At 45.5% G+C, this 15,054-nt stretch overlaps 1 protein-coding gene across 1 annotated transcript in view; it reads left to right on the top strand.

Annotated features, from left to right (window-relative positions):
* Positions 1–15,054, top strand: part of pde3a (phosphodiesterase 3A, cGMP-inhibited) — a 558,970-nt gene that overhangs the window by 479,567 nt on the left and 64,349 nt on the right. Inside the window, 2 exon segments of the mRNA XM_038811086.1 lie at positions 8,772–8,908; positions 9,175–9,394. Of these exon segments, the coding sequence (XP_038667014.1) occupies positions 8,772–8,908; positions 9,175–9,394 (357 nt within the window).

Genomic DNA, 15,054 nt, shown 5'->3' with positions numbered 1-15,054 from the left:
GACAAATTTCAGTTACTACGTAAATATCGCCCTTGTGTTTTCTGATAAACTAATTTCGACCTTTACTTCGCCTTCTTTTGTAACATGTGAGAGAACTGAAATCCCATAATGCTGGCATTTTATTAAAAATGATTGGGTTAATTAGAATAAAGCAAACTGCCACTGTTTCTGCCATTTAGTCTGATCCAGCTGCCTCATTAGGCTGATTTAAACAGCTTGCTTCTTCCATGTCTGTATTACAGTAGCACTTTTCCTCAAAGAGAATATCTGATTTTAGTGGAAACATAGACCATCTTCAAGCTTTCGTTGTGCTGAATAAATCTGTTGAATTGAGCTGGATTAATGTGCACTTAGACCAGTTTCTAGCTAATGACAACCCAAGAAAATGTTTCACTCTTGCATTAGAGACTGTGTTATTCGGAGAGGTTGGCAACATTTAAGTCAAAATTGCTGATACTCAGCATGAAAAGTAATTAACCCATTATGGACTTTACTGCAATTGTTAATATTTTGGGTGGGATTTTCCGGTCACCCAGCCGCATGTTTCTCGGCCATGCACCATTTGCTGGCGTCGGCATTCTCTACTCCCGCCGCTTGCCAATGGGATTTCTCATTGAAGCCACCCCACGCTGCCAGGAAACCTGCAGGCGGGGGTGCACTGGCATTGGGAAAAGAGAATCCCAACGACTGGATAATTCCAGCCTTTATTGCACTGCTGTTATTTGCCTGAATAGTTTTGTATTTCTTCACTCTATTTAAGATGGTAGTCATGCCAGTGCGTGTTAAACTGTCAAATTGGTTGGGAATCGTGGCTATTATTCATTATCCGGCTATCAATCGTCGTTTGGGAGTGCAGAACTTGTGTGCTGAGTGTAAAAGACATGTGATATTGAAGCTTTTCATCTTGGACTCAACAGAACAAGTCACAAGATTACCAAATGTAAAGTGAACAACAATTTATATTGCATGAGAAGAGAGTGCTGATTGGTTGGCAAGTGGACTCTGATTCCACTTGCCAACCAATCAGCACTCTCTTCTCATGCAATATAAATTGTTGTTCACTTTACATTTGGTAATCTTGTGACTTGTTAACTGAAAAGGCAGTGGCTGTTTGGAGCTAACAGTAAAAGTAAAGTCGCCATTGTCCCAGATGACCATAGGCTGCATTCCCCTTTGAGGGAGAGGGCTGACTGGTGATGATTTAACCTGAGGATCAGCACACCTCAAGCGAGGGGCAAGGCTGAGAAAGTGGACCTTCATGAATGACCTCAGCCGGTACAGGAATTGGATCAATGCTGTTTGCCTCACTTTGCATCACAAACCATCTGTCCAGCCAACTGAGCGATACAAAGCAGAAGAAACGCCAGCCCAACATGTTTGTGCTAATACAATGTTTTGGCATCGACTACTTTCTGTGGTAGAAAATTCCACAGGCTCACCACTCTCTGGGTGAAGAAAGATCTTCTGATGCCAGTCCTAATTGGTTTACCCTGTATCCTTAGACTGTAATCCTTAGTTCTTAACTTCCTGTCATCGGGAACATCCTTCCTGCATCTACGGCATAGTCCTGTTAGAATTTTACAGGTTTCTATGAGCTACCTCCTCATTTTTCACGACTACATTATATATAATCCAAACCGACTCAATCTCTCCTCATATGCCAGTCCCCACCATCCCAGGAATCAGCCTGGTCAACCTTCACTGCACTCCCTCCATAGCAAGAATATCCTTCCTCAAGGAGGCCTAAACTTCACACAGTATTTCAGGTGTGGTCTCACCATATAACTGTAGCAGGACATCCCTGCTACTGTACTTGAATCCTCTTGCTATGAAGGACAACATACCATTTGCCTTCTTCTCTGCCTGCAGCACCTGCATGCTTACCTTCAGCAACTGGTGCACAAGGACACCTGGGTCTTGTTGCACATTCCCCTCTGTCAATCCATGGATATTTAGTATTCTTGGAATTTTTTTTCTATGTTGTAGGTTCTATAGTGGTGTACTGGTATTCTCACTGGTTTAGTAATCCAGAGACCCAGGGAAACACTCTGGGGACCAAGCAGATGGTGAAATTTGAATTAAATTTTTAAAATTGGAATTAAATGTCTAATAATGGCCATGAAACCATTGTTACCCACCATTAAAATCCATCTGCTGTCCTTACCTGGTCTGTCTTACATGTGACTCCAGACCCACAGTAATATGGATGACTCTTAAATGGCCTCAGTTCAAAGGCAATTAGGGATGGGCAGCAAATGTTGGTCCAGCGATGCCCACTGGGTCAGTAATCCATGAATGAATAAAAATAAACACAACAGTTTTCTGGCAGTATCTATCCCAATAATCCAGAACTATTTTTGTTTTACTATAATTTGGCCTTGGATGATCCCAAGGAATTGGTACTTCCTGATTTCACGCAGCAATTTGCATCTTGATTTAAATGTAGTTTTATGCTGTATGCACACATTGGAATAGTGACAACCAAACTCCAGCTCCAGGGTCCCAGGTTCGATTCCCGGCTGGGTCACTGTCTGTGCGGAGTCTGCACGTCCTCCCCGTGTGTGCATGGGTTTCCTCCGGGTGCTCCGGTTTCCTCCCACAGTCCAAAGATGTGCGGGTTAGGTGGATTGGCCATGCTAAATTGCCCGTAGTGTCCTAAAAAGTAAGGTTAAGGGGGGGTTGTTGGGTTACGGGTATAGGGTGGATACGTGGGTTTGAGTAGGGTGATCATTGCTCGGCACAACATCGAGGGCCGAAGGGCCTGTTCTGTGCTGTACTGTTCTATTTAGTTAAATACCAATGTTGCAGTACAATTATAAACATAAACAAAAACAGTTCACATTGGGTTACTCAGCTTTTATAAACAATAATTTTGAAGAATTCACTTTTATTAATGAATCAAACACTTAATGAGCAGTTAAATTGCTAGTGCTAATTTCTCTTAACTCTTGTCATGACGTCCAATTAAATAAGAAAGCAAAAACAAATCCTGGTTGTTAACACCTGATGTTAATAACAGAAAATTACTGTTCATTTGGGCATTTCAAAAAGTTCACTTTACCCACAATTTAAAAATGGAATACACATATAAACAGCATATATAGTACCTTTAATATAGTGGAAAAAAAACATAAGAAGCTTCACGTCAGTCTAATTAAAGACAAAAGTTGACAATGAGCTACAGAAGAAGATATAAGGATAGTGTCATAATATCCACTCGTGTATATCATGAGATGCAGACAGGCAGTGATTGACACACAGGATAACCAATGAACACACACAACACAGAACAACCAATCACCAGACAGGACACCACCACGATAAAGCCCACAGGGCATTAAGGCTCTCCCTCTCTCACAGGACACGGCTACTGAGATAGTAACAGTGCACAGGCCAATGAACATCATCACCATGTGATAGAGAGCTAGTCTGGTCAAGCCAGTAGGAGGTTACCAGTTAGATTAATAGAGTGTCAACCCACAGCAGATTATGTACAGCAATCAACAGGTTAAATAAAACAGTGTTGGACCATCTCCTGTGTCGGAAGCCTGTTTTTCGTTTTACTGCATCCAGTTGCAGTCGCTGTTAGACCAACACAGATAACAGACAGGTGACCAAAAGCTTGCTCCAAGTGGTGGATTTTAAAGAGCGATAAAGGAGGAGGATGAGGCAAAGAAGCTCAAGGAGGGAATTCTAGAGCTTGTGGACAAAGGCAATTGGAGGTGTGCAGAAAGCCAGAATTAAAGGAGCACAGAAACCTGTAGAGCTGGAGGAGTTTACAAAAGTAGGGGAAGAAGTGGGTGATGATCACAAGGAGAGAAATGGATGCAAGGGGTGGAAATTAAGTGGAATTAATCAGGAGTTCAACTCTATGGGACATGTTTCCACACAGAGAACATCCTCATAACCCGGAGGCCTGGAACTTCAACCAGGGTGGATTTGCTGTTGGTGTGAGGTATCTAGGCTGGACCTCCGAAGATCCCCCAAATGATTTCCTTGAGCTGGCACTGTATAAGCTTGAGGGTATTCAAGCTGATTAGAAGTTAATTAGAAATGAGACCACTACTGCCAGTAAGGTGGTTTGGAAATGTGGCAATGCTGTAGCTCCAGAAGAGGAGGAAACGAGAGGGGGCAGAACAGGCTTAAATATCAACACCAAGTCGACTTATCTTTCCGGAATGCAGGAATAGAATATAGGTAAAGGTAATGTCACCATAGTCCCAGATGACCATCGGCTGCTTTCTTTCCCCTTTGAGGGGAAGAGGTGACTGGTGGTGATTTAACCTGAGGACCACCACACCTCAGGTGAGTGGAAAGGTTGAGTAAGCAGGGCCTTCATGAATAACCGCCATAGGTACAGGAATTGAACCCACACTGCTGGCCTCGCTCCACATTATGGACCAGCTGTCTAGCCAACTGAGCTAAACTAGCCCCCGGTTAGAATAGAATATAAAAGTAAGGATGTTGTGTGTGTCCAAGGTTGAGTTTGATACAGCTCAAGGTGGTGTTCAGGGCACAAGGCTAGAATGAGTAGATTTTTTGAGGGAGTTGAGGATAGGTGTGAGCGGTGTTCAAGAGGGCCCACAAATCACACAGACATGTTCTGTTCCTGTCCCAAATTGGTAGGTTTTTGGGTGTCTTTCTTTAGTGCGACATAAGCAATCTTAAATATTGATTTAGAGCCCTGCCCGCTAATGGCTATATCTGGGGTCTCGGATTGGCCGGAGATGAGGTTGCGTGCGGGGGCAGATGCCATGGTATTTGCCTCATTGGTTGCTCGGAGGCGAATTCTGCTGAGCTGGAGTCAGCGGTGCCACCTAGTACTTCAGCGTGGCTAGTTGACGAGGTGACTTGATGGAATTTCTGCACCTTGAGAAGGTCAAATATACAGTGAGGGGGTTGATTGAAGGGTTCTACCATAGATGGCAAGCTTTCATTTTGCATTTTAAGGAATCGATCACTGTCAGCTGTTAGTGGGGGGTGGGGGTGGAGTTGGCGGTGGAAGTGGGGGGTTTGGGGGATTGCTCAGTCAGGTTGTATTTTTTTTTTGGGGGGATTACTGTTACTACTGTTGTTTGTAATTTTTGATATTGGTGTTCATATTGTTTTGGTTGTATATTTTTTAGATAAAAATTTTAAAGTTCACTAAAAATATTTTTCTAAAAAAGGATGTAATGCCATACTTGTACCAGGTGTCGATGAGACCACATCTGGTGTACTATGCACAGTTTTGGTCTCCTTATTTAAGAAAAGATATAAATACGTTGGAAACAGTTCAGAGAAGGTTCACTGGACTGATACCTGGGATGTGAAGTGGGGTTATCTTACAAGAAAAAGTTGGACAGATTGGGTCTTTATTAACTGGAGGTGAAACATCAGGGCCGAGATTCTCCGACCCCGGGAATCCCCGGGGTGGGCGGGAGAGTCGCGCCACGTTGCTCCGGCGCCGATTCTCGGTTGCCCGCTGGATCGTCGCCACGTCAGTCGGAAGCTGTTTAAAGCAGTCTCCCCGGCGATTCTCCATGCCTCGTCAGGCTGAGTTCGGCCGAGTCCCGCCGGCGTGGGTCATGTATGGTCCCACACGGTGAGACCTAGTAGTTCTGTCTGCGGGGGCCGTCCTGGAGGGCAGCGGCGAGATCCAACCCCGGGGGAGGGGGGGGGGGGGGGGGGGGGGGGGGGGTTCCCTGGTGGCCTGGCCTGTGATCAGGGCCTACCGATTGGCGGGCGGCTATTTCTGTGGGGGCCTATGTTCCTCCGTGCCGGGCCCTGTAGGGATCTGCCATATTGCCTGGGGGTCGGCGCAAACACATGTGCTGGCTGCAGTGCGCATGTGCAGACTCGCGCCGGCTGCGCCGGCTGGAGCAGCAGAGACCACTCTTGACCTAGCCCCCTAGGAAGGGGTGAATACCTGACAATCGAGGACCATTGGCACTGGAGTGTTTACGCCGCTTTTCACGCCGAAGTCAGAACTTGGCCGCGGGATTAGAGAATCCCGGCCAAGATCTCAAGGGTACTTGGCAGGGTGGATGCTGTAAGGATGTTTCCCTTTGTGGGAGAGACTAGAACTGGGCGGCAGAGGTTAAAAATGAGGGGCGCCTCTTTTAAAATATGAGTTGTGGAGGGTATTTTCTTCTCTCAGAGGGTCGCGAGTCTTTGCAACTCTGTTCCTCACAATACGGTTTAGGCAGGCTCAATGAACATATTTTAAGGCAGACGCAGAAGGATTATTGACTGACAAGAGAGTCAAAGGTTACTGGGGGGAGGCAGAAGTAGGGAGTAGGGGCCACAATCAGATCGGCCATGATCTTATTGAATGGCGGAGCAGGCTTTAGGGGCTGAATGGACAACTCCTGTTTCTTGGTTTGTACGTTCCACCTCTGCCCGAGAGTTACGTCCTGGTCGATGAGGGAAAGGAAGAGAAGTTGGACTGGTTCATGGGCTCATCATTCCTCAGCGCCATTCACCTGTGGCAGGCGGCCTACATTCCCTCATGTGGGGGTGAGTGGTTGGTCTGGCAGCGGGAGAGTTGCATGGCCTAGATCCAGTTTTGGGGCAATCCATCCCACAGAGTGAAAGCTCATACCACTTGTTCAATATTCGAAAGGCTCCATCTAGTACCGTTTGTATCTTAGTCCATGTATGTTTCGGCCGCTAATTCTTCATAATAACAGTCCTGACAAAGCTTTTCATTTAAATGGTGATAATATATCTCGGGGACCTTATCTTTCAAAATAAGAACGGACAGAGGCCAACAAAGAATCCATTACAGCAAACTAGATAGATTTTGTGTGTAATTTAAACTGACAACTCTTTTTTTTAAGAGCACCAGGGTGCAGCCATGCTGAACAAATGATTGTCTTTCATGAAATGCTAGTGGGCGATTATGGCCGGTGGTAAAAATGAGGAGAAATGAAGATCCGAGCATGGTTTTTGGAAATGTGATTTCTTATCTGAAACAATAAGAAACCTGAGCACTTCCAGGGACAAACTGGCCTGTTTTCGGCAACTGAAAACAAGCGCAGTCAGTTTCCGTACAGGATGTTCTGAGTCTAACCACATGTTGAGCAGTGCTGTGAGTCAGAAACAACCCAAGGCTGCCTCATGTTCCACAGTCCCCCCCCCCCCCCCCCATCTCCCTAACTGTGGCAGCAGAAGCTGATCTTTCAGCCACTCCACCCGACTCTCTGCAAAATCATTTGGTCGTTCTGCCTCGTTTCCTTCAAGCCCTATTCTATTCAAGCAGAAATAGGTTTTCAATCCCCCCCCCCCCCCCCCCCCCGCCCCGTGACATTATGAGAAATGTACAGAACTGTAAGGGTTAATGTTATATCCGAATCAACCACTAGAGGGAGCTGGATGCAGAACTATATAAATTATCGATGCTGAGCCTTCTGGGAGAGTGTTGATGAGAAGGCAAGGAGAAAGACTGAAGGAAAGCTAGTGTGAGTGAGAGCAGATCATAGTTATTGTATTAGAGTGTAGAGATTAGTGGCAGATGAGTGCAGATTATATATTTACTTTCAATTGTTTATTATATAGAAGTAAGAGGTTGAATTCAATTAAGTAGTGTAAATAAACCTTTAGCTTTGTTTAACACAAAAGGTAGTTTTGGTCTTTGTGAACACTACACCAACCATCCGAGGATCTAAACTCAAAGAACACCACACCTCCACCGCCCCCACCCCCCGCCTCCACCCTTAATCGAGCCCCAGCCCCTTGCCATCCTAACTTCTTGTCTCCTATCAATGTCTTTCTCTCTCAGTCTTGTGTATGTGGCAGTCATGGCTGAAACACCAAGATAACTTTGCTGTTCTAAGGGCAGCACGGTGGCACAGTGGGTTAGCCCTGCTGCCTCTCGGTTCTGAGGTCCCAGGTCCTATCCTGGTCCTGGGTCACTGTCCGTGTGGAGTTTGTACATTCTCCCTGTGTTTGCGTAGGTTTCACCCCCACAACCTAAAGATGTGCAGGCTAGGTGGATTGGCCATGCTAAATAGCCCCTTTATTGGAAAAAATGAACTGTTTGAAAACATTTTTTAAAAAAGCTTGCTGTTCTGCAGAAATTGGAGGCAGGATAAATGCAGGTGTGGGAGATGTTTCTCAACTTCAATCTTATCACTAAAGGAAGATGATGTACTGTGCATGTACCTGCTCTGCCAGTGATAAACCAATTTTCAATAAGAATATAACATCGAAACTTTGATTTACTGAAACTCAGAGGTGGGAATCTTGTGATCGCTAATTTAAATTTTCATACTGACATGCTGTCAGGTCACACAAAGTATCAGCTGACATCATGTATATTTATTGCTAGATGGCACGGTGGAGCAGTGGTTAACACTACTGCCTCACAGCGCCAAGGACCCGGATTCAGTCCTGGCCCCGGATCACAGTCCATGTGGAGTTTGCACATTTTCCCCGTGTCTGCCTGGGTCTCACCCCCACAACCCAAAAAAGATGTGCAGGGTAGGTGGATTGGCCATGCTAAATTGCCCCTTAATAAATAAAAAGATGTTTTTATTGTCTAGCCTGCATTGTACTCTGGAGGACACAGCCACACTAGTACAATAATGTACGTAGGCTGTTAGTTGTGAAGAATTGCATTTGCACTCAAATTGATGGCTTGTCCCAGCATGTCTGACTGAATGCGTATTGTGGTGTAGGAGTGACGTTACATGATGTAAAATGACTTTATTTTGAAACTTGAGAAATGGGTTGAGCTCGTAACTCCTATCTGTGTTTGATAACAGTTGCTTAACCCCTGTTCCATTCAGTTCTTTTAACACAGAATCTTGGAACAACAGCTGCTCCCCCTCCGTCTTGCTGACCATTGCCAAAAGCAGATCATTCTCAGCCTCCTACGCTGTGGCCACAAATAACCACGTGAATGCCAAAAGACAGTTGCGGCAAGGTAAACAACTATTTTATATTCTTATATGTGTTTCTTTTAAATTAATCTCAAGTCCAAGACTCCCCAGCGAGCAAAAGTCATTTCTCTCAATCTACCCTGTCCGTTCCCCTTAATATCTTGGAAATTTTAATAAAATTACCCCGTAATCTTCCAATGTGCTCTGCTCAAAATTGGTGCCATTCATTTGGTTTCTGGCGCATTTGGTTAAAGTTCTTTGTGCTGTCGTTTCTATAAGGAATTATCTGACCAGGATGCTCTTTTGCTAGGTTACTCTTCAAACATCACACCTCTCACCTCCCCGTGCCATTCACCAATCCAGGGGACTCCAGCCGGTAGCCCCACCAGCAAAACCTCTGCGGTTGAGTTCCCAGACACTGCAGATATACTGACCAAGCCAGGCCGCAATCCACATAAGCCCTTAACGTACACTCAGAGTGCACCAGACGTTGCAGGGCAATACCGGAGCACCTGCATTGTGTGTAGCAGGTAAGGGATTCCGTATTTTTTGCTGTCTTCTGTATTGCATCTTTCAATTTGCTGCCATCTTTTCGGGAAATTTGCTTTGAGAGACGGTGCGGCGGGTGGGGGGGGGGGGGGGGGTAGACTTTGTTAGTGTACAATAGTGTAAACGGTGAACAACAAACCGATGGTTATCTGTCCAAGCAATTAAAAACCAGGAGGGAAGGACTGCACGATGGTGCAGTGGTTAGCACTGCTGCCTCACGGCGTCGAGGACCCAGGTTCCATCCTGGCCCCGGGTCACTGTCCGTGTGGAGTTCACACATTTTAAAAATTCATTTACGGGATGTGGGCTGGTTATGCCAGCATTTATTGCCCATCCCTAGTTGCCCTTCAGAAGGTGGTGGTGAGTTGCCTTCTTGAACCGCTGCAGTCCCTCATGTCTGCGTGGATCTCACCCCCACAACCCAAAGATGAGGGGGTAGGTGGATTGGTCAAGCTAAATTGCCCCTTAATTGGAAAGAAAATCAGGAGGGATGTGAATGGGATTTTTGATTTGCCTTCATGTGTTGTGCACTACAGTATCACACAATGTCAAAGGATGTCTTGTGGCACAGTGGGCAGCATCCCTACCACTGGACCTGAAGCTCTGTGTTCAAGTCCAGTGCCTGGGCTGAATAGCCATGGAAGGAGCGTCAGCGCAGTTCATCAGGTTGATAATCAGCTCAGGGATCTTTCCACCACTTCCCACTTTATTCCCCCAAGGAGTAACAAACTGATACGCGAAGATGCACTTCCAAAAAACACACCAGTTTTTCCTTAACCTCAACCTTAACCAGTGACTTCCTTAAGCTTTACACCTCAACAATCTGCTGAGTATCCAAAGGTCCGTCAATCTCCATTTCCAGTTCGCCATTAGAGTTCCATTTTGTCTGTCGAGCAGGTTTCAAGGCAATGATTTTACTCGAAGAGAGTGTGATCAGCTGTCTTCGGGGGAAAAGAAACATGAGTGACCTTCTGTCACAAGGTGATGCCACTTACCACAGTTGTCTGAAATGAATCAGGAAGCCATTGAAATTGTCGCTTTGTGGCCTGTTGGGAAACTGATGGGATTGGGGGCGATGCTGCTTTCACACCCTGTCCAATTTTACGCTCCACTGGAGTCAATGATAAATAAAATCGGGCAGATGTAAAACTAATCTATCCCTTGATCCTGAGGATTTCTAGCCTGCCGAGTTACGTTAAAATGATCTCCCTAGGCCTCCTAAAGTTCTAGCTGGGTTGGAAGAGCAGTTTGTCATTTAAACAGAGGCAGAGTTTTCTGCTTTCTCACACTTGTTTTCTCACTTTTTATTGCAAGTATTGGCATTTTACAGTTACTCTGAAGTTGGCTGTTTGCATTTATTTACGAACCTATGAATTCAGAGCCGGAGTAGACAAACTCAGTCCCCTGAGCCTCCCCCACCATTCCATAAGGTCATGGCTGATCTAATTTTAACCCCAACTTCACATTCCTGTCTACCCCCGTAATTTTTCTCCCCCTTGCTTATCAATATCTACCTACTTCTGCCTTAAAGATATTCAAGGATTCTGCCTCAACCACCTTTTGAGGGGAAGAAGTCTCACAACCTTCAGCTCTGTCTTAAATGGATAATCAGTGACTCCTTGTTCTAGATTCTCCCACAAGAGGAGACATCCTCTCCACATTCGCCCTGTCAATACCCCTCAGAATTTTCTATGTTTCAATCAAGTCACCTCTTACTTTTCAGCTCCCATAGTCCGAAGATGTACAGGTTAGCTGGATTGGCCATGCTAAATTGCTCCTTAGTGTCAATAAGGTTAGGCTGGGGTTACTGGGTTGCGGGGATAGGGTGGGGGAGTGGGCCTGGGAAGGGTGCTCTTTCAGAGAATGGTGCAGACTCGATGGGCCAAATGGCCTTCTTCTGCACTGTAGGGATTCTATGATTCTTGTACACAGGACTCCAGCTGCGGTCTTCTGTATAACTGAACCATAACCTCTCTGGATTGGTATTCAATTCCCCTCACAATCAAATTCTATTAGCTATCTAATTGCTTGCTGCACCTGCATACTAACCTTTTGTGATTCATGCACTAGGACACCCAGATCCGTCTACATCCCAAAGCTCTGCAGTTACCATTTATTTTTTACAAGTCCTGCAAAAATGGACAACCTCACATTTTCCCACATTATAATCCATTTGCCAGATCCTTGACCACTTGCCTAACATATCTATATCCTTTTGTAGCCTCCTTATGTCCTCTTCACAACTTACTTTCCAACTTAGTCTTCCTGAATTAATATCCTATGCAGCCGTGGCAAAGGTAAGTAATTCCTCCTTCTCCTTCCCAACCAGCCTATGCTACTGTTCATTATACCATCCTTCCCAAACACCTCTCCGCCCGTGTTCAGTTGGGTGGGACTACTCTTAACTTGTTCCATGCTTATCTATAGAAATCATTGCCAGAGAAACATCTGCAGTAACTTCTCTTCTCACTTCACACCAGTACCTCCGGAGGCCTTAAAGGACCTATCCTACACTCCTTCCTATTTGTAACCATATGCTTCCCCTTGGCACCATCTGAAAACTGAGGCCTAGTTTTGTGTCCATGAGTCAGGGGAATTTCCAGTTCCACGAACCCGACTTTTGCAAATGGCTGCCCGGTTGAGCTGAATTGGAAGTTAGCGTGGGTGGCCTTGAAAGTAATGAAGAGGATCCTGGGAGTGGAGGCAGGATTGGTGGAAGAACTGTCATATGGGCCTGGTACTGTGTCCAAAAATGTAAAAAAAAATAAAACATGAAACATTCCTCTACCCCTCGCTCCTCACATCGTCTCATCAACCCCCCAAACACGAAGGCCGGGATTCTCTGTCCCTCTGCACCAGATTTCTGCTGCGGCATGCCCCTGGGAATCTCCATCTCGCCAGCCCGCCAATGGGCTTTCCTATTATGGGCAGCCCCACGCCGTCGGAAAACCCCCAGGGCTGCCGGCGAAATGGAGAATCCCGACAGCGGAGAATCCAACCCAAATTGTTTTCCATCTGAATGTTGGAACAGCAAAGCCCCTTTCTTTGCTCCCCACAGCAATTTCCGCTCCCTAGCTGCAGACTCTCTCTGTCTCCCTGGCAACTGTTTGAGGTTCAGCCAGACTGTTCGCAGTCTTAGTGTCTTATTTGACCCTGAGATGAGCTCCCCATCACATATCTGTGTCATCGCTACGACCTTCATAACATTGTCCAACTACATTCCTACCTTAGTTCACCTAAAACCCTCATCCATGTCTTTGTTACTTCAAGGCTTGACTGTTCAATCGCACTCCTCGCCAAACTCCCGCATTTACCAGTCATAAATGTGAAGTAATCAAAAGCTCTGCTATCGATGTCCCTAACTCACACCGAGCCCTGTTCTCCCTTGCCCGCAGTGACCTACCTTGGCTCCTAGTTAAAGGATGCCGCAATTTTAAATTTCTCATCTTTGTTTTCAAATCCCTCCTTGCCCCCGCCCCATCCTGCAATCTCCTCCAGCCCCACAACGCCCCAAGGTATCTGTGCTCATCTAATTTTGGCTTCTTCTGCACCACTATTTTAATCACCGCACCAGAGGTGGCCGAGTCTTCGGCTGCCAAGCCGCTAGGAAATGGAATTCACCCCCCCCCCCCACATACCTCCCAAATCTCTCCACCTCTTTACACCTCTACCCACCTTAAAACCTGTCTCTTTGCCCAAGCTTTTAGTCATCTGCCCAATCAACACCTTAAATGACTGGAGTCAGGAATTTCCTTTATAATGTGTCCTTGAGACTTTTTAATCACATGCACAAGGCTATATAAATAGACGTTGTTGTTGTAATGACTCTCAATGTTAGTTTCATAATTTCAGTTGGCAACAATTTTGTTCCTTTCAGCCTTCAAGGGAACCATGTCACATTTTCAGTGCAATGTTTACTGGTTCTGGTGCAAGTATCGGGATTGGTGTCTGCTTACAAAAAAAGACTCCCATTCATTTTCCCCCAGCCAGTTGAAGTCCTCTCACATGTCAATAAATTGTTCACACTATCGAGGCCAATGAGGAAGAAAGTCACCATGAGCAATAACATAAAAAGGCTGGTGTTGTATTGTCCACTTGTTGTAGATCTCTCGAGGTATTGAGTTGCAATGATGGATTTGAATATGAGTGTATATTGGCTGGCCAATGCCATACTTGCCATTTGAGCAGCACTGCCCAGAAGGCGTATCTACCCTCACCATTCCAGACTTGCTCACTTGCTCCGCCCTGCACAGTATCACAGGTGCTGTCTCGTCCCTTTTACCTGGCTACCGTTTTGGGGGTTCCAGGTGCTTCTCTGGAAGTGGAAGCGATCAGATGCCCTAACCATGGATCCAATCTTTCTTTTTGACGTTGTGTATTTAAGGTAACGTCTGCTTTATGTTAATATGATCTGAAGCTGCTTTAGAAGCACAGTCGGTGCTAACGGGTGATTGAATTGTGAGAGAAGAAAGCTTCTGCCTTTGCATCTCTTCCAAGATTTGAGCATGATTAAATGTAGCAGCTATCTAATGTAAATGATGCCTTTCTGTTTGGAAAGGTTCTCAAGCAGTGCAAACAAATAGCCAGCAATTCATTAACTGAGCAAACAAAAGAGAACAAAGGTGAAATTTCTCAGAACCAGTGCAGCGTCTCATCAACTTATTTTTACAGAACTCCGATTACAAAGCATATTTGGTGAGTTGGAATGAGGGCTATATAACCACTATGCAACAATATCAATTACCAGTTAACTATTATATGTCATTAAGATGAAAGAACAAACATTTATCTACTGCCTATATACACATATATCTTTGGAACCAATGAAATATTTAAAAAATATAGTCATTGTTCAGTAGATAAATGCGATGGTCAATGTTTGCACACTGCAACGTCCCAAAAACAGCAAATGAGTTAAATAATCAACTAATATGGGGTTTTCTGGGCTGTGTTTGTTGTGGGAACAACTTTGGACAAAATAATAAGAGCACTCCTTATTCTTTGTTGCACAGCACCTTTGAATCTTTTGCTACTATTCAAAAACATCGGCATGAAACCTAGGTTGGGCACACTCTCGAGGTACTGAGGGAGGACTCCATCATCAGAGATCCGCCCTTTAGTGAGACGTCACAATGACAATCCAAGTAACAAGGCAGATGATAACAGGGCAGCAGGGTAGCATGGTGGTTAGCATAAAATGCTTCACAGCTCCAGGGTCCCAGGTTCGATTCCCGGCTGGGTCACTGTCTGTGTGGAGTCTGCACGTCCTCCCCCTGTGTGCGTGGGTTTCCTCCGGGTGCTCCGGTTTCCTCCCACAGTCCAAAGATGTGCGGGTTAGGTGGATTGGCCATGCTAAATTGCCCGTAGTGTCCTAATAAAAGTAAGGTTAAGGGGGGGTTGTTGGGTTACGGGGATAGGGTGGATACGTGGGTTGAGTAGGGTGATCATGGCTCGGCACAACATTGAGGGCCGAAGGGCCTGTTCTGTGCTGTACTGTTCTATGTAAATCATTTTTTGATACTGTTGGTTGAGGGAGGACTTTGGCGAGGAACCCAGGAGAACTCAACCCTGGGAAAACGGGCCCTTGGTCAATTTGGATGATTAAAAAATCTCTTTTGAACTACTGAAAAATCTAGCGTCC

Source organism: Scyliorhinus canicula, chromosome 11 (genome assembly GCF_902713615.1).
Source record: "Scyliorhinus canicula chromosome 11, sScyCan1.1, whole genome shotgun sequence".
Classification (NCBI taxonomy): domain Eukaryota; kingdom Metazoa; phylum Chordata; class Chondrichthyes; order Carcharhiniformes; family Scyliorhinidae; genus Scyliorhinus; species Scyliorhinus canicula.
The sequence above is the reverse complement of the archived record's forward strand: the minus strand, read 5'-3'. Positions and strand labels throughout refer to the sequence as shown.